The sequence below is a fragment of the Athalia rosae genome, chromosome 8, assembly GCF_917208135.1.
Source record: "Athalia rosae chromosome 8, iyAthRosa1.1, whole genome shotgun sequence".
NCBI lineage: Eukaryota > Metazoa > Arthropoda > Insecta > Hymenoptera > Athaliidae > Athalia > Athalia rosae.
The window spans coordinates 4,562,017-4,581,986 of record NC_064033.1 but is presented as its reverse complement, the minus strand read 5'-3'; the positions used below and the strand labels follow the sequence as shown (position 1 = coordinate 4,581,986).

The window sequence follows — 19,970 nt, the reverse complement described above, 5'->3', positions numbered from 1 at the left end:
TATCCATAAGATTATTATTCATGTAATGTTCGTCTATGTCTGTGTAATTCATAATGCAAATGCCATGTCTAAATTTAAGATTACTGTGTATTATTATGTGTTGCCATCTCTTTATTATGATATATAATGTCTGTTGTATTATTGTTTTTTCCATTTGTATGTTGTAGATTATACTTTGCCGGACTTGGGATGCTGGGCTGCTAGTGGTTTGCATAGGGCTTTTGGCTCAGTTTGTAGAATATATAATTTATTATATATATTTTCCGAACTGTGCTTCTGGCGATCGTTCCACTCGGGGAAAAAATCGAAACGAGCCGGGGACGCTACCTCATTTAAGGTGGTTTGGAAACGCGTCATTTCAGGTGGATCTAATTGCTGATACTATGGTCCTAAATATTGGATCTTATTGCAGAAATAAATATTTTACTTATAGGTGTAACCGTGTGTAACTGTGCAATGTATATTCAAACTTCACAACATTAAATTATCATTTAAGTTTGTTGAACGTGAAGCAGAAAGTCGCCAATTGATTCATACAACTTTTACTCTTACAGAAGGATTGTTCCAGAGGACGATGCCCCATTCTTGTATCTACAAGATATTGACCCTAACATTGATTTTCTATTTCTTGTCAATTTCCTAATTATGTATGTTTCAGGGTATTTTTTTGAATTATCTGTGAAAACTTTTCTGTTATTTCAGTCAATCATTCATTGTCTGCATATATTTAAAATAATCTTATATTTCCCCCGCATCGCAGAAGGTAAATGCAGAAATGCAGAGTTGATTTATCGATGATCAGATTAACTGTGGTCGGTATGCACCCCTAAGTTCGAGGGGAGTTGCTGGTGCTGTTAGTTCAAAAAACTGGTCGTCTGGCCAGTGAGAGGGCGTAAGCTCGTGGAACCATGCTACGGAAGCCCGATGGGGACATCTAAGGTTCGTGACCAACGTGGTTCGATTCATGCATCGGGAGAATTCGATATGTCATAATTTGTAGTGCATACATACGTGACAACTAGTTGTGATATGTGACAGGAAAATAAGGAGTATAACTTTACATATCCTTGTTTTGTATATATTGAAAAATTGTTCGACAGTTATTAACGCGATGCTGTAGCATGTCAGTTATTATTTATTTATCGAAATATCATTTTACTATCTCAAATGTCGCGTGTTGAATTTCTGTGATACACATACCTAAAATAGTTGTACCTATCCCAAGTGATATAAAATAGTTCATTGTAATATATTGTGACGGTTACTTAATTCAAAGTTTATCAGTCATTTTTACCATTCTACTTTCACACTGCTCACTTTCATATAAGGATAACAAAATTTAATCTCTTGTCCCATCGGGTCTCCATGTATTAACTACTATTGAAACGAAAAAAAGAAAATTCATTACAGCTACGAAGAATGACGGAAAGTCTGATTCACGAATGGCTTGCTGATTGCGCCGATTTATCACCCACGGAATTGCACACATTTGCTAGCACTCTCTCGCAAGATAATGAAATCGTACGAGCCCTCTACGCCGTACTCGACGAACGCAGCAAGAACAGTCAGGTATATAATAGTAAAAATCTAATTTTTAACATTGCTGTAGATCAATGCCAGCCTAACGTTTGAGACCTATTTTTTCAGCTAGTAGATACAGTTTGCAATCAACTGTATGGATTTTATCGATCCCGTGAAATTGAACTGCAAAAATTTACTCTTCAATTTCTGCCGACTCTGATGTACATTTATTTGAACTCTGTTGCACATGGAGATAAAAAGGTAATGGAAATATCATATATGAAATAAAGATCATTAGAGAAATTGTTATGTCAAGTCTTGCTGAAATTAGTTTTTCTGTATTCATTTCTCACACATAAACGCCAAATTACATAAGAGATCAAGCGTCGTTATTGCATACATGCACTTTATAATTATCATTGTTGATAATTGCATGCTTTTTTATTCTTGAAGTATAGTTCAATCTTATGTAATATAGAACCAGAGTTCTTATATGTTTACCTAGACAAATGGCTGTCAAAATTTATGATCTAGGTGATTCACTGCCGATATCTTTTTGCGTAAAAATAACAATTGATATAGTTGGTTAGAATGTTGATAATGATATCCATTATATGTACCTACAGAGTTGTCGCACTGTTGAGACGCTACTGATTGGTCTATACAACTTGGAAGTTGTTGATGAATCTGGGCAGCCCAAAGCAGTTTCATTCAGACTACCTTCACTTGCTATGCCTTCAATCTATCACGAGGTCAGATATTAACATATAAAGATATACTCCAATATCAATTTTTTGTCACTTGTATTTTCGATTATTTTTATGGATTTGACTCCACAAGTTACCAATATCTATGAGAAAATGGTTGTTTCCGATGCTTCAGAATATTTGATTTGATATGTGCAAAACACGATTGATATTCAAATGACATTTTTTATTTAATAGCCGATGAGCTTGGCACCAGCATCTCTAACGGAAAGTGCATTGCGTCGTTTGGAAGAATGTAATACCAAGTTAGTCAGTTGGGGTCCATTACCACAAGTCGAAGCTTTGAATGCGCAGAATAGATTGAAAGTGATGACAGCATTGCTTTTTGTCTACAACCAGCAGCTCAGTCGTCTAGATAAATCGGCTCTTGAACAGCTCTGCAAAGTTGCTACCAAGTGAGTCCTATACAAATCACCTCGATTTATCTCGTTAAAAAATTGTCTGTGCAACAGGGAACGCTTAATTATTTTGAGCGTTATTCGCACAATACAGACAATTCCAGTGAGTGAAATTGTAAGGTTCAACCTCGCGATAAATTATTACATTTCAGACTCGTGACACAAGGATTCACAAAACCAGGTCATCATCAAAGATCGTCCTATGGAAGTGATTCAAGTTTTGTTCCAAGACTTTTACCACGTATACCCGTATCGGCGCAGTTTCTGCTTGAATTTCTCCACGCTGTTTATTTTGCCATGTAAGTAAAAGACTCGATTGTAGTTTTCATAGATTTTTACGCGGCAATAAATCGAGCATTCCTCATTGGATGGCGAATGGTTTCAGGTACAACAATTGTTGGTACGTAGGAAGTCAAGCAATAGAAGATATCCATAACAGAGCATGTTTTGAAGCATACCCAGATGTGATGCTGGTGACCAACGCAATTCGAAATTCTAGCAGCTCTGGCTCGTCTGGTAAGGAAAACTAACTCGTCCGTGTGAAATAATAATGAAACCCAAGAGTTTGATGTCTTCGGATAAGTGTAAATAATAATTTATGGTTTAGATTTTATACATATTTGAAAATTCAATTCAACCCTTGAGTCAGAGATAGTTCTTGCGAATGAAGATACTGATTTCCTTTCTTCACGTTTAGGACAACCTGGAGACGGACCGATGGGCATCAGCGTTGCATTGTCCCCGGCAACGGCCACTGTTACTGTTTCTAAGTCAATGATTACCAATGCATCATTTCGTACCAAAAAATTGCCAGGTGAGCGCTCAACTAAGTCTGATAATAAGTGTTTAAGTTTACCCAATTTTGAGATATTGCAGATGTGCTAAACGATATCATTGCCCTGGTAATTACCGAGGCCAGTGAATCCGGAAATAAGTTTTTGCTTTTGTGCATTTTTTCACTTTTTCTAATCTGTGTTTATTAATCTCGGTGAATATACATCGGTCAACAGTCTCTGTTACTAACTATAAATACATTCTCATCCCTCTTTTCGAAACAGTGGTTGAGAAATTGACTAAAAGACTTTCATAGTAATGTGAATGAAGATAAAATTAAAAGCATGAGTGTGGGCATACCTTTAAAACTAACAATAGATCATTTTTCCTATTGTTTGTAATGCCCTTAAATATGTGCCTGCTAGTTACATTAATTGTTCATAAATGTATATGGTAGTTGTATCGATAGTTGAATGCTTTAAAAAGTAATATTTAGTAAATGGAGTGGGTGTGCATTGGTTGCACGTATGTCTTATCAGACGACCTGGAGGAGGAGTTGTTCGGATCGGCTGAGCCACAAACCTTGAGCGTCCAACAGCAACAGCCCGCTGTATCCACTAGCAAACTTCGTGCTTGGCCGTGGAGACATTCCCAACAGAATTCTCCAGATGAGGAGGAAATTGGACGAAACAAAGCTAATTCCTCCTCATCCAAGGACAGTTCTAGGCGAGAGAGCATTAACAGCAATCAAGGTTCGCCAAACAAATCTTCTCCTAAAAAGAAGAAAGACGAACAGTCGAAGAAGCCCGATTCTATCGGCACGCAAGAATCCGTGCTTAGAAGATTGCGAAAGGAGCCTAAAGAGAGAAGTGTATCGCCTAGTGAGAGTAGGATGAGCGCCGGTGCTCGTCTTTATAGAGTTTTGGAAGAACATACACTGGATGAGGTTCTCGGAGAGTCTGTCAATTTGTATATAGGCAATAGTAGACCGGTCAGCCTTTGTTCTACCGCCGCTTTATCAACGAATACATGGTATCAACTACTTACTAATATATGACGCTGTCGCACTATCAAACCATTCACCAAACTATGTATGTCGCAGCTGGCTCATCGCGCCAACCTCCAGACTCGCTCTGCCACTCGCACTTTAGTTTACAATCAGCCATAGCCATATTCTAACAATAAATCGGGCTATATTTCAGCTTCATTGTCGACAATTGATTTTAATCATAACATCTATGTAATTTTACCATTCATAGCTGCATGAGATGTAAATAAAATCGCATGGACCCTCGGCCTGCATCGCATGACAGTTAATCATACAGAGATGAAAAGCCATCTGAAATACGAAAAGAAGGGCATGTTTCGTTTTCACGTCACCCGCCGGTAGCAAACAGAAAGCCAAAAACAATTTTCCACTGGTAGTTGCACAAGATATTTCCCTCCTGTGTACCCTAGGAAGTAACAGTTGTGACTATTCGATGAGAATTGATGTGCTGGATCAAATCGCATCGTTGCTTTTAGTGTAAATAGATCATTTTCTCCAGCCATGTTACATTTTTGATCAGCTTATCAGAGATTTTTTTGTATATTTCTTTATATATTTGATTCAACGTTTCACAACTGAATGGATAATAACAGGGGCGAAACACTTTCTTTTTTTTTGTGCAGATGATATTCCAATTCAGGCTGTAAAGGATGATTCAGGGGGTGAAGGTAAGGGCAACCTAGTTTCTATCACCGAAGAACAAGAAACAGGGGATACCAGCCGTGCCGGCTCCTTGCGTCAGCCAAAGGATTCCAAGGGCACCTCAAAAATTCCAAATTTCCCTGGATTGGGGAAAAAGCCTAAGGACAAAGAGGGGAAGTCATCTAAAAATGGTTACGTTACGAATGTTGATAAAGATAAAAAACTTGGAACGCAAATACCGTCCAAGGAAAATATAAGGGGTAGTCGGTCCATGCTTAACAACGACTCCCAAGAAGTAGACGGTTCTGTCAACGGCTCTTCGATGAGAAAAAAAAATACTACAGCCCTGGAAAGTAACCCCAGCATGTCAGATCCGACTACGGTCTTGCTTGAAAGTGAACGATTAGTAAAAGTTTCTGAGGCTGCAGAAGGTATTAATGTGGAGACGTCTTTGACGTTAAGGAACCTCAGTGAGTCTGAGTCGATGAACAATTCCGTTCAAGTTAGTTCCGTATAAACTTGCAGGGTCAATAATCAAAACAATCCAATAGTCAAAATTTAATATCCTTACGGGCGAATCGAAGCAATTATTGAACGCAGAAGGAAATCGTCTACTCGTGACGGAAGTTCCGATCGAATTGCTTTCAAGCTACCTAATTGTAAGTATTCATTCACACACCATATAATCATGAATAAGGCTCCGCAATCGTTCATTCCAATTGACAAGTGTAAGAGCCTGAATTAAATATTGTTGAGTTTATATAAATATACCTTGGTAATTGTAGCTATCATTATCGGATGATGTTGTTAAGAGGAAGATAAAATTTTATTCTCCATTCGGTTGCAATCAATTTTGTAGCCAGTGAGTTCTCAGCGGCTTCCGTACTTTTTGGAAGTTGTAGTCGATTGTACATTGATCTATACAGAAAAACTTCCTATAAATTATAATTAGTATTTACGTAGTGGCGCGGCCCTGCTGATGATGACGATAATGAGTTTAAACTCCATCGGCGTGTGTATATTTACAAGTAAATATTGGCCGACAGGAGCACATTGAATGAGGTGATCGAAAAATTGATTCATTTGAGGTGAATGGTTTTTTTAATTATATTTATTAGCCTGTTTTTTCTTGATCATTTTTTCTATTTACTGCTGGCACTAAAACTTATATGTTTATTATTTTATAACATGGTGTCAGATAACGATTACTGTTAGACACGTGAAATATGGTCAGTAATTTTAGCTATAAAAGACATAATTTGGGCAGAAGTGATGTAAAATATAAACAGTAAAATTATTTTCGGACATCTCCGCCAATGTTATTCCTTTTCTGGGGTAGGAATGTCTGGCATCTGAATGATCCAACGATACAAACTTAATTGATTATCAATCGGTGTCATATTACTCGTGTATAATGTATCCGTTATACAGAACATAATCTCATTACATTCCTCCCTTTTGTTGTTATTATTTTGTACCAGTGTGCTTAAAACCAGTTTAACTTCGGGATTAGATTCTTAGATTCTCCGATTCATGTCTGCAATCTGAGATCTTATCAATGGTTAAATAAAATGTCTTTTAGATCTTCGTGCTACACCAGGGCTGTGGACACAATACCGTTAATTGCTATACAAGTTGTTACATATATATTCCTTACAATGCCATGTTTGGCAAATGTGAGCATTTATTATACCGTTATATCGGTATCAGTGTTGAACTTTTCAGAGTAATATTTTTTTCAGGATTTATCGTACTCAGAAGCATTTCAAAATTTTAATATTGTTACTATATTCGATTTGATGACGTGACGTCTGAATCCTTAACAGTGTCAACATGGATAATCATTGAAAATTTCTCTATTGTAATTCATTATTTATAATCGTAGATTCCTGTACAACTATATGGCTTCTTGAAATAAACTATAGCAATCGATCCGAGACCCTTTATTTGCCATATGATGAGTGGTGACTCCGCAAGTCTGGGGGTATGGAACGGAATGCTTTGGAATAACTTAGACACGACAAATGAATGAATATAGAATCTAGGACTGTTTATCCCAATTATTTGGTAAGAAAAAGTACAAAAATCTATTACCTAAATTTAGTAGTAATTCTAATGAATTAATTCTTATGGTGTTTCGATTTCCAAATATTTTGAATCTCGATTTCCTGAAAACAGACGATACACAGAGTTAATGATTTATTAATAATGAATGTTAATCTAATATTACTGTGATCACCTTCTCCAGATCGTTTCTGTAGAGGTCTTGACACTCCTTTAGAAATTGAATAGTTTCTTTTTCAACGTTTGAAATAACTTCGTTAGCTTGTTCTTTCTCACAACATATTCGATGAGACCGTAACTCGACTTCCTTCAATTTTTCCTGTTCATTACGAATTCGGCTGTGGACATAATTATTGAAATTCGTTAAGAATTATTACCAACTTCCTGAAATTTGCATGACAAAGATGAAGAAGTAAATGTGTATGACACGTACTCAGTGAATATCCCATGCATTTCACGAAGAGGAGCAAGTTTTTCCTCGCATTGAGCGTGTAGTTTATCAATTTTATCTGAATTGCATCGGCCATCATCATTTGTGTTATCCATATCATTGGTTAACTTCTCCATTGTAGACTTTATTTCGTCTATTCGGTTTGTTAACTCTCCCTTTAATTTGAGCAGCGATCTGCGTAATCAAATATTATCCGATCAGTTCAACGAAATAAATAGAGTAGTGGTAGGGCTTGCTCGGCTAGACGACACTTACTCAATCTCAAGACGTGCATCTCGTACTTTACCGAATTTCTGAAACTCTTGGTTTACAAATTGCGTTACTTTTTCTACCAGGGCAATGAGTTCTCGTTTATCTCGAATTTTATCAACGATTATTCGTATGTTTTCAGTTTTCAAGTCATATTCCTGCTGATAATTGGTCAGTTGAGCTTTGTACTCTTCTGGTGAATTCACAACCGTCGACTCCATCTCAGTTGTTCTTTGTGTCAACTGTTGAGAGGGGAAAAAATTATATTACAAAAACTTATTCGAAAGGAGTAAAGGAAAATCCACTCCAAAATATGAGTTGCTAAAATTTTTGTACAGTTCGTAGAGGTTTCCATGGTTCTTGTTACCTTTGAAACTTGTTGTTCGATCTCTCCATTTTCTTGTTGTACAGTCAGCAAGGCATGCTTGGCATTTTGTACTCTCTTTTCTTGAGAGTGAATTTTTTTATCTATTCCACCCAGTCGGTTTTTGATCTCTTCTAGTTCTTTTAAAAGCTACAAAAAAACGAAATAATAACGAGAATAATCGCATACATCATGTGTCACAAGTCGAACATCTTCTTACTTTTTCCTTCAAAGCTAGTTTCTTGGAATTTTCAAGTACGATCTGCGTGCGAAGTTCCATAACTTGCTTCTTTTTCTCTCTTAGATCATCGACGGTATTCACTCTACCGAATATTGCCTCTAGAGGTTCTATCAGTTCTTCCATTTTATTAGTATAATATAGATCAAAGTTCAGAAGCGTCCGAATTAATCTTCGAACTTTTTTGGCACCTGGTAGTTATAATTGAAAGTATTGGTAAAACAAATTAATTGACCGAATAAATTTCCTTGCTATCATTCTTAATGAATAGTTGGTGATACGTACCCGGGTTAGTCATATCGGTGAAGAAAAAATCTTTTATAAATATGTGATCACATATTTTTGACATTACGGTGTGCAAATTTATCAAACTTATGATATCATAGTAAACCTCTGGGTAGGATAAATATTGATCTTGTTCAAATGTAGCCTTGAAGACATAAACAAGTATTAATTAGAACTGCTCGGCTAAATAATCGACTGAGTAATTGACTACTGTCGACTGAGTTTTACTCCCGCTAACCAACCGACTCACCCTCTGTATCGTTTTCCCATCGATCGAAAGTCTCGAGAGAAATGTCAACATAATTTTTGACATACATTCCGAAGTCGGATTTTTCAAGTCAGCTACAGTAATTGGATAGTTCATATCAACAATGAGTTCGTGAATCTGTTCAATATCCGAATCCATGATGAAGACCTGTAGAGAAACTTAGTTTACTCCCAGAAAAAATACTGAGTGAAGTATTTATAATTTTCTGAATTTATTCGTCGATCGTTCGCACAAATACCTCGTCAGATTTTAATCAATCTTGAATAACTTTTCGATCGTTTGAAGATCTCCGGTTTATTAAGTGCGTTATCTACCTGCGATTAACAATATAAAATTCAGTCAGAAATGTGTTTATTATTTTGAATGACAGTTAAACGGTTGTCAGCTGGAATTTCATTTCCAGTAGTTAATTCGTATCCCGTCAGGGTGAGATTTTGGTCCAGATGGTGGCGACCCGTCAAGTGAAATGCTAAAAACATTTAAGCCATTAAAATCGGCTGTCGGATATTCAGTTAGGTCAGTCTTCTTTCGGTATCTAAGCAGTGAGCAGGGTAAAACGTGTAATTAGTAATCTCCAGCTATTATTCGGCATCCTTAATTATTTGCGATTAATTTCCGTTCTTTTTCTCGGGTGGCGAGGAGAAAGTTTATTAATTTTCATCGTTTAATTCGAGTCACGGGGTTTCATAGTTTGGCGGTCATTAAGAGAGCCAATGGCGATGCATCTCGTCCGGCAATGTTCGGTGGCGCTCGTGGCGCCCGACTCACGTTTCTTGGAACTACGCCGAGCCAAACTTGGAAAGTCGCGTGTGTTTAGCGGGTGTTAAATCAATCATTTATCGTATTAAAAAAGGGTTTCGGCCCCCAAATATTCGACAATAACATTGTCTAGCCGTCGATGAGTGATCGGAACATCTAAAAATCATGAAACTAGACCGATTAATCTCTTAATTTGGTGATTAGAATCACTCTGTCATTCCCAGTTCGAAAACAGCCAAACATCGCGACTGCGTACATCGCTCGGTCGACTTAATCCGCTTGTAAACAATGTTCGAAAAAGGTTGTGCGTCCCAAGGGTATAGGAAAATTATTTATTTTCAGAAATCGTGGCCAAGGCGTAATCCTCGGTTCGCGAAATGTGATCTAGTGCTTGTGCAAAAATGAATCGTGCTCACGTGAGACGATTAGGCTCCAGGAGGACCGAGGTAAATTTTCATTTTTACTCAACATTTTATTCATTTCATCCAGGTGGGCTTCGACTGCTCTCATGATCCATCAGAGATACTTCCGCATTCGCTAATTTCTGTACCTTAAAATCTGATAACAATTACTGCGCAATTAACGTTCTCCTCGTTCTTTTTTCCCCTCTCTCTCTCTTCAGGAAGTTGATCTCCGTCCCGGCGTGATTCGGAAGGACCAACAAAACCACGACGACCTTCATCCGGGAGGCAGAGACGTCCGGGTAAATCCTCGACTAAGCTTCCGGTCTTGGTTCCGGCAACGGAGTGAGTCGTACGTGTTTGATTTCCTCGACTATTTGCAAGCTCACGCGATGGTCTAGCGCTTGCAGAGCAGTCGTTGTAATTTTATTTCTCTTTCGTCGTTGAAAAAACGACGTAAAATTTATGGTGGCGTGGCGGTACCAATCATCGTTATCCTATGTTATTTGTAAATAATTTAGCTGATCAAATTATGTGATCAGCAACGGAGGTATTCCTTCGTCTTGATTCCTGCACAACGATTTACATCCAGACTTATCTCTCTTTGTCTTCTTTACCAATTTTCGAGTTTCAGAAAGGATAAAAAAAAAGAAACTCTACAAATCTTTCCCGTTGCTGATCCAAGATAATAGAAACGGTACACCCATCGCTTTATCATCCTTGGCGACCGATAATTATGGTCCGATATTTCCGATTCCACCTTTAATCTCTGCGGCGATTAAGCCCTGGGTTTTACCGTTGTAGTTTCATGCTAATTTTCCGCTAAATTTTCAACATTGGAAGAAAAAAAAATACGCCCATATTCCTCATCAACGTTCGCACAAAGAATCGTATCCGTGCGATTCAGTTTCCAGCAAACAAAAAAAAAGAGTAAAAGAAAATTTCAAAAGTTTTGAAAAATTCAAGTATGTAGAAATACAAAGACAGGGAAATAGGATGTTTAACCAACAATGTACGTTCTCTTCCCAACAGGAGTTTTTGAAAAAAAAAGTAAGTTCTTCCGAACGAGATACCACGACAATGAATGATGGATCGAATGAATCTTTTAGAGCGGGATGTGCACCTCCGTGCGCGTTACGTGTGAATGATGTAATCGATTCGCGATCGATCGTCGAGGGGTGAAATTTCTTTGGATAAATATAGGGAATAGGTAGGGCTAGGTAAAATTCGCGTTCGCGATGGGCCGCGGCTTGCGATTGCGTTGTACGTACAGTGTGTGAGATATTTAACTTTAAGAAAAATATCGTATATTGCGTCGCGGGGCGGGACCTGGGCTTGGATTGAATACGGGGGGTAGGTAGAATCGCGTCCGCGCAGCGTCCTCAGATTTTTTTTCTCCTTCCACAGCGTCGACGAGTGATCGAAATATATCGAACAATTTTAACAATTCTGATTCGTTTCTCGCGATTTTCACACACAACGGGCTCTCCTTCGATATGCAGATTTTCATTCGTAATTCCTCAAACTATCGCGATTATTTTTCTCACTCACCGATTTATGGGCAAAACGCGTTTCTCTCGCTATCCGTGCCTGTCGTGGTGCATGGACGTGAGGGGAACGATGAGCTCGAAGAGGATCGCCGACCGCCACGCCACATTTTTTTCGGTTTTTATTCCGTTCTAAAATTTCACCTTGCGATATTTGTTCTTAAACTTGTCCATGAATCTACGTTATGTCCTGTTTATGTACCGTTGAAAATCGTTCCAACATTTTTTTCTATTCTGAATTACTTTTCATCCAGGTATCTATCCATCGCCATCCGCTATCTAGGTATCTATACTTTGTCGCATAGCACGTCGTAAACGGTACGACGGGTGAATAAAGTAAGAGAAAAAAAATAAAATGAATAGTAATAATACGTTGCCCTCGCTTTACTACGTGCGAGTTTAACGGTCAGGTAGTTTTGCGGTTGCGAGAAAACTCTTGAGGTCAACCAAAAACAAAGCGAAAATATGTGTGCATAAAATGATTCGAGGAGATAAAAAAGAAGTAAATTTCAAACATTCGGTATTCGGAGGTGCAGTACGTACGTTCTCGTTACAGGGAAATAATAACAATAACGACGGTAACGGAGCAATCGGGTGAATGGAAAGACAGCTGTTGACGCGTGAGATAAAATCTGGAGATAATATTTCGATCGTTTTATTGACGCGCAATCTACCATAGATTCGTTATAACGTTCTTTGAACCGATTCGATGTCGTTTGATTTATTTATTTGTATATTGATTTATTTATTCGCGATTTTTTTTTTCTGCCTTTGTTTTTGGAAACGTCAGATTTTTTTTTTCTAAAAAAAGCGCACGTGAACATCGAGAATCATTACATAACTTAACAAGCAATTAGCGCAGCTACACCTTCGCATCGCGCGAATACCTGCGTAGGTATACATGTATATGTTTATACGTACATAAACTAGTTAAGAATTTTAATGAGCTACGGGAGAATAATTTCTCTCCCTCTCTCTCGCTCTCTCTCTCTTTCTCTTAATTTTACGAGTTTCGCGCTCGCGTTTACCACGTTGATATTATAGGTACAATACATGGGTATGTAAACGCCTTCGTTCTTATGTATTGTTATAAGATTCGTACATACGTCATACTTACTCATCCGTACGTACGTTTCATACGAGCGATATGTGCGAGAGTACATACGATTTCCATTCGTACCACGATTGGAGCGGAACCTTTTTATCGACGCGAAGAATAATTTTGCTTTCTTTTTTTCTCAAAAGTTTCATTTTTCTTTTTCTTCTTCTTCTTCTTCTTCTTCTTCTTCTTCTTCTTCTATGCGGAGTCTGCGACTTTGTAGCGGGATCACAGTTTCGTTTTAGTACAAAAAAAATCAAATTCAAAGGTCTAAGAAAAATGAAGTGAACGAAGTTGAATGAACAAAAATTCGAAAAAACTATTATCAACTCCACGTATAGGAAAAAGAATAAAAAAAACTATGTAAAAGAAAATTACACACCTGCAATTTTACCTGTAGATCGGTGTATCGAATATCTCAAAGGTGATTGCACTAAATTGACCGCGCGTTAATGGCTATTGATCAGATAGAATTTTTTCTACGTACAGAATTTCAGAAACTTGATCGATGCAGTTAATTCGTTCGTTTACCGTACAGATAAACGCCCACGTGTTCGAATAGGTGAGTCGTTACGGTGGTTTAAAATTTTACCATCGTTATCTCCTCAGTTTTTTTTTTTTTTTATTTCGATTCTTTCTTTCGATTTTTGATTTTTGTAAAATCTTTATAGGTACATGTGATATACCTATACAGGTACACGTATGTACGGTAATATGCATTTATAAACAGGTGTGTATATAATGTACATGGAAATAACCGTCTGTCATGGGCAAAACTCAAGTTTCAACTTGATAAAAGTTGAAAACGCGTTTTGCGAACTCACTGTATATATATATAAATGTCATTATCTCATTCAACGTTATATTAACAAACATGTATATATGTATATCAGACCTTTATGTGCATACCAAGGTATATATACATACCTGTGAAAACGATGTATTATATACAATAACCTCGTTTCTCCGTTATAGTTAAGAAATTATTACTGTTATTATTGTTATTATGATCATTATTGTGCGTTGGCGTTGCTTTGTATCGTACATACATTCATGCATGTATTAATGTATATATATATATTGCATATACCCATTGTATATACGTACGGAGTAACTTGAATTAAATCTGTCGCTCGTTGATTGAGAACTAAATGGTTTTCCACGCAGTATACATGTACACATTTTACATTACATGTATGCATAGGTACGTGTATGTGTTGTACGTACAGGTACCTACGTATTTATACATAAATGCGATGCGATTGAAACGTTCGACCTATGCACCTCGTGTATTGTACACACAGGCGCACGCATGTGTTTGAATAATTTTCTAAAATTAGATCAGATATTCAAACATGAGCCGATTTCTTTCTTTTTCATTTCTGTACAGATATCATTTATAAAGCCTTAAGTAAATGGGTATGTATCGGAAGGTCACGATTAATTGCACTCAAATAACCTGTATATCGTACAGGTATACATATATATATAATTTATACAAGCTGTAACGTTGAATTAATCAGAATTGCTGTATAAACTGAAGAAAACTTTTGATGAGATTTTAATGAATAAACATATCTATATACCTATGTACGTACGCATGTACACGTATATATATATATATATATATATATATATATATATATATATGGGATATCTGCTCGGTTTGAAAAATGAATCAAAAAAAAAAAAAAAAAAATCAAGAAATAAAATACATAATAATCGCTAGGGGCGGCGACGGTGGAGAATTGAATAAATTGAATAAACGGAGTGAGATAAAAATTGAGAAGAAAAAATTGCGAAACAGAAAAAAATGACTCGGAATCGGTTGATTGATTTCTGTATCGGTTCCACAACGATGACGGTGATATCTTAGCTGATTACTCGCGGGAATTTCTCTTGATCCCGAATAATCCGTAATTTATAGTCCGCCGCTTACGAATTAACGTGCATGCCGAAAACGCTATTGCGTTCGCGTTACGTACGGTGAAACGAACTAATCAAATGGTTGATCGGGATATTCTACGACGACGACGACGACGACGACGATCATTGTCACCCGCTCGACTTGGATTGAGAGAATTTTATTTTTCGTTTTTTTCCCTTTTTTTCAATGCCCACGCAGCGCATCATCTCCAGGGACGATCTTATGTCTCTGTACTTAATTCCCAGCCGTCCCGTTGGGGTGAAAAATTTTTTTTTCGTTTTCAATAAAAATCAAGCAAACTTTCCCGCCAATTTATTTTTTTCTTCCGGATAAACGATCGGAATACAAAAACGTTGGGAAAATGATTAGAATTTTTAGGAAGAAGTGATTAGAATTTTTTCGCTAATAACGTACACGTTGTAAACGATATTCTGTGTACATTCAAAATATACGTGTACTACACATGTGTAAGTTCGATCTTTGCGAATGAAGAAAGAAAAAAGATAGAAAATAATTTAGCGAACTTCTGTGAAGCAGACCGCGCGTTAACTATACACCTATAATACACAGTATACCGGTACACGGTGTATGAAATCTAATCTCCATTTTTATTGAATAATATTTTATACATTAGTCGGAACGCGTAATTTTTCCTCCCCCCCCCCCCCCTCGTTTTTAAATCAACAAAAAAAAAAAAAAAAAAACGAAAAGGAATTTATTCTTTATTTTTTCAACGGGGAAAAGATTGAGAGCGTCCATTGTGTAATTCGTAACAATACATAACAATAATCCGTCGTTAGTCAATGGGTGAAATAGAACTAAGAGAAAAAAATTCAGAAAAAAAAGAAAAAGAGACGGAAATTAGAAAGATTGAAAAGAAAGTTATAATTTTATATGCTTTCCGCGTACATATTTACGCGTTATGTACCACCAGTGGGGTGGTGAAATGAAAGGAGATCCGTCGATCCGGAAAGGTCGTACACTTAAGATCGAGGGTACGCAGAAACGTATACAGGGTGCGAGGGACGATGATCGGTCACGTGGGGCTGAAAATTTTCCGGAGGAGAGCGGAGCGCGAGAGGCGAGGCTTCGAAGTAGAGTCGCGTGGAGGGCAATCCCACGGTTGGGTGGATACGGTTGGACGCGCGGTATCTAGTTTGTATCCTCTTTGTAGGAATACAAGCGAAAGGCATCCGGGAATAGCGGAGATAGATACCCACGGACGGAGGACTTTATGCCTCGTCAAGACTTGGCGCTAACGCGAATTGATCTAACTAACCTCACTTACAATTCCGTATCGCCCTCCCCCTCCCCCCCCCCCCCCCCCCCCCCCCCCCCCCCCCCTCCCCGCCATACGCGAACGAACAAGTACGACCCCCGAGCGGGCTTACGTAAATTTTGTACACGGGTTATATTATGTACGTCGCGTCGTTACGTCACATTATACGCATCTCCGAAAATTGCCCGATCTTATGATCGTATGCTCGGGGGAAAAGCTGAGGGTTAAATTTCTGATGTGTAACCCGGACGATTAGCGACTATCGGAACGACCCTGGGTGGGCCCGATTTTGGGGAAAGGGGAAAAGCCGAATAATTAACAGGAGCAAAACTCGATGATCATTTTTTTTTTTTTTTTTAACTAGGAACAGGAAAAACGTCTCGCGACGTCCTTTTTTTCAACCCCTTCGCTCTTTCCGGCTACCCCCGAAAAACCGTAGGATTGTTTTTTCTTTGTTTTTTTTTTTCGAACGTTTCGATTTTTTTTTCGCCGCAACCCCTCCGGTATAATCGATGTAGATTTCTCTCTCTCTCTCTCTCTCTTTTTTTTTGATTTCGCTTGGAAGAAACTTTGCACATTATTATTTGCGAAATTTAATCGAAAATATTACATATTCTTGGTACATGGATACGCGTTGTGTTCTATCGTATGGGAAATCTGGGTACAAACCATAAACCGTTTACTCAGGTATACATATGTAACATTGTACATATGTACTATAGGTATACACAATAAATAGCGGGAGTTTATCGAAATTAGTTGTGAAATTGTAACGGCTATGTAGCCAAAATATACCCATACACTTGATATACGTGTCAGGAAAATTGGTTAAACGGGTGAGAATAATTGTCTTCGCTCCGCACATAGGTATGTATGTACGTACGTACACAGGTACGTACACCTGCCTACCCACCCACCTATACGCTAAAGTTTTCGATCCGATGACAATTATCGAAGTAAATTTCGCGAATATGGCGTAGCCGGTCAAAGGCGGCCCAGAGTTCGGCACATGACTTCTCGGGGTACCTAATCGCCGTTACATGGAACCAAAATTGCAGCCGAACCCGTCGTGTACGACCGTGCGAAGGGTCAAACACGGCCCCATAGAAAATGAAAGATAGGAGACGCGAAACGGACATTATATATATATATAGAGAAATGAAAAGCTAGCCACCGTCCTCCGCCGGTAGCCAGTTGGTAAACGTGTGTACGTACGTTGTAAACCATTGTTCGGCTCCACGAATACCACATAAACGAACAATGAACAAAGTAGGTAGCGCTTGAGAGAGATCCAGAGCAAGAAATGTCTCGTACAATTACTGCGCTTACTCTATTTACCGTGCAGTTTATATGTATACCTGTACCACAGCGAAACCATGTGCCCCGCGTTACCCGTACGCGTCGCACATACGCGATTCCACGTTTGCGGTATAGGTATATCCGCCGCGTATGTATTTCCTACGCTACATATGTACCAGCGTATACAAGTACATATAATATACCAATGGTTCCGACTGACTTTCGGTTAAAAGGAATTCCACATCCCCCGCTGCTGTTTCTGATGTTATATACACCCTTTGGACATATACGTATAACGGAAAACTGTTGCGGACTAACGGCTGTAAAAAGAGCAAAAAAAAAAAAAACAAAAAAAAATATATACAGACGGAGTTACCTATGTGTACTTATAAATATACGGGAAACGGGATAAAGGGGGAAAATAAAGTAACTCGCGGATACGATCGCGTGGGATCGAACGCGAAAAATTACCTCCTAAAATCGCTCCGTGTGCAGCCGAAATAATAATCGTAGATATACAGAATCGGGTATATTTCCGAGGGAACCTGATTTCTTTCTTTCTTATTTTTTTTATTTCTCTTCAAAATCTGTGGTAATGTTTTTTTTATTTTTGCTCTCCCTCTTTCGAAAAACGAGTATTCGAAAATACGGAAGACGATGATTTTTTTGGTTTCTCATCGTCGCGCGATTGATACGATCCTTTTTAAATTTTGACGATCGAAATTTGTTTAATGGAAGAAAATTACCTAACTGTACGTTTCATTGATATTTTTGCCGATTTTTGTCGATTCATTCGGCACATTACTATGTAACGAACAATTTCTTTATTATCATCGGGATATGGGATATCATCGCCCTCCGCAGAGAAGCTTTTTTTTGTCGCCGAAGAGAAAAAAAGAGAGAGAAAAATTTGAATCGTTCCGATTTTCCATGTATTTTGCACGAATTGAATTGTTTTTTTTTTTTATCTTTTACCTTTTTTCTCTTCTCTTTCAATTCAAACTTTTGTCATTTTGAGATTGACGGTGATGCGCGACCGGGGTGATACGGGCACAATTGGAGTCGAAGCGTAACAATTAGGGATGAATTTTAATGCTAGTATGAAAAAAAAAATGAACAGGTATATCTATAAACGCAAAATGCACAGGTAATTAAAAAGTCCCTTCCCAAACAGAGGTGAGGAGGAGATTTGATCTTTTTCGTATAATTATACGCGCTTATAATTGGGAGGGTACCAAATCGACGACAGATTTTTATTTTCATTATGTAATTAATTATTTATACTTATCGGTGATATTAATTAGATATACCTGTGTTACCCGTACTCGTATTTTTCGTGAATAATTAGATTTTTCGAACGGTATACGTATAAAAACCTATAGAGAAACCTACAGGAAACTGATAAAATTCATACGGACGAAATTTTCCCTCGCTGCAGAATAATTTTTTTTTTTTTACATTCGTTTAAAAAATATCTATCGAACATTACGCGCAAACTTTTTCCATCCTAATTTCGAAGAAGTATAATCCATTGTTTGTTAGTCGGATACTGATTGAAATTCTTTACCGCGTTATTAATATTAGTAATAATATTAGTTTTTTCATTGTTATTTTAATTATCATAATATCAGGCACGAAGTTAAGCTTCTCACCTAATCTCACGTCAATCATTCATTTGTGATTAGAAATCTACTCGCGTCCGTGAACACCTTTTTAGAAATAGGTAATAATATTCTTTTAAAAAATGTAGAAAAGATTAAACTTTTTTTTTTTTGTTAAAATCAAACTCAAAATTCCGAGAATTCATTCAACAGAGTTTCGAAATTGTTGAAAATTTTTTACAGAACTTTTCTCTCTTTCTCGATCACTATCGACTTTCTAATTGCTGCTGGTTTTTTTTTTTTTTTTTTTTTTTTTTGTGCAAGTGGATTTTTATTCGCGGCTTATTATTTCTTAGAAAAATACTCGTTTTTTGGTTTTAACAATTTTGTTCCGGTTGGTTCACAGGGATATATAAAAAACATATATATACGCACATATATACTCTCGTATATTATATGAAAGAGCTGTTAGAAATAATACGAGTAAGAGGATTAAAGATGGACGAATTTTTCTTTTTACCATAGGTATATCTGCACGTACACAGGTAGGACGTATGTACATTTTCTATGTACGTATGAAAAATAACTCGTTACATTTATTATTATAATCATAATCGTATTTGGATAAATTTTTTTATCCTTCATTTTATGTAACTATATATATATACGTTAAAATACGGTGCGTTGCAGGTGCGGGTGATTTTTTCTTTCTTTTCTACCTCTTTCTTTTTCCATTTTATTTTCTTTCTATTTTTTTCCTTTTCCATTTATCCCTAATCTCTTCTGTGTGATCTAATAACCCACAGCTGACAATATACATGAGAAACCATCGGTCTGCGATATATTATAATACAGATACAGTATACTGAGGGTGAATTCTTATCGCGAACAAATTCGAGCTTCTGATATAATAATGAAAATAATAAGAAATGTAACAATAATAACAACAATAACGAGTGGTTTAATCAATTTACAGAGATCTGCACCAT

General features: G+C 37.3%; 3 protein-coding genes across 6 annotated transcripts in view; 2 read left to right on the top strand and 1 right to left on the bottom strand.

Annotated features, from left to right (window-relative positions):
• The first annotated feature begins 797 nt into the window (after positions 1-797).
• LOC105693300 (hyccin) lies at positions 798-7,082 on the top strand. 4 transcript variants are annotated; one of them, XM_048659435.1, is made up of 10 exons: positions 798-939; positions 1,411-1,569; positions 1,648-1,782; positions 2,148-2,273; positions 2,466-2,683; positions 2,839-2,985; positions 3,072-3,202; positions 3,384-3,500; positions 4,000-4,492; positions 5,132-5,203. In XM_048659435.1, coding segments are annotated over exons 1-10 (1,542 nt in total). In that variant the 5' UTR covers positions 798-924; the 3' UTR covers positions 5,133-5,203. The 4 variants fall into 4 exon arrangements, with proteins under 4 accessions (XP_048515392.1, XP_048515390.1, XP_048515391.1 ...); XM_048659433.1 differs by lacking the exon at positions 4,000-4,492 and having other exon boundaries at positions 910-939; positions 5,132-7,082; XM_048659434.1 differs by lacking the exon at positions 4,000-4,492 and having other exon boundaries at positions 928-1,049; positions 5,132-7,082.
• A 95-nt stretch (positions 7,083-7,177) lies between these two features.
• Positions 7,178-9,525, bottom strand: LOC105693301 (kinetochore protein Nuf2-like). Its single transcript, XM_012413139.3, has 9 exons — positions 9,308-9,525; positions 9,052-9,216; positions 8,802-8,946; positions 8,499-8,707; positions 8,282-8,428; positions 7,921-8,156; positions 7,648-7,839; positions 7,390-7,552; positions 7,178-7,318 (listed from the first exon to the last, which is right to left on the bottom strand). Exons 2-9 carry the CDS (start codon positions 9,205-9,207, stop codon positions 7,271-7,273), a joined length of 1,296 nt encoding a protein of 431 aa, XP_012268562.2. The 5' UTR covers positions 9,208-9,216; positions 9,308-9,525; the 3' UTR covers positions 7,178-7,270.
• Positions 9,526-10,214: 689 nt separating this feature from the next.
• LOC105693293 overlaps positions 10,215-19,970 on the top strand; it is a 63,678-nt gene continuing 53,922 nt past the window's right edge. The window contains exons 1-2 of the mRNA XM_048659440.1: positions 10,215-10,274; positions 10,451-10,581. Coding sequence (XP_048515397.1) covers positions 10,230-10,274; positions 10,451-10,581 — 176 coding nt within the window. The 5' untranslated portion in view covers positions 10,215-10,229. The remainder of the gene's footprint in view (positions 10,275-10,450; positions 10,582-19,970) is intronic.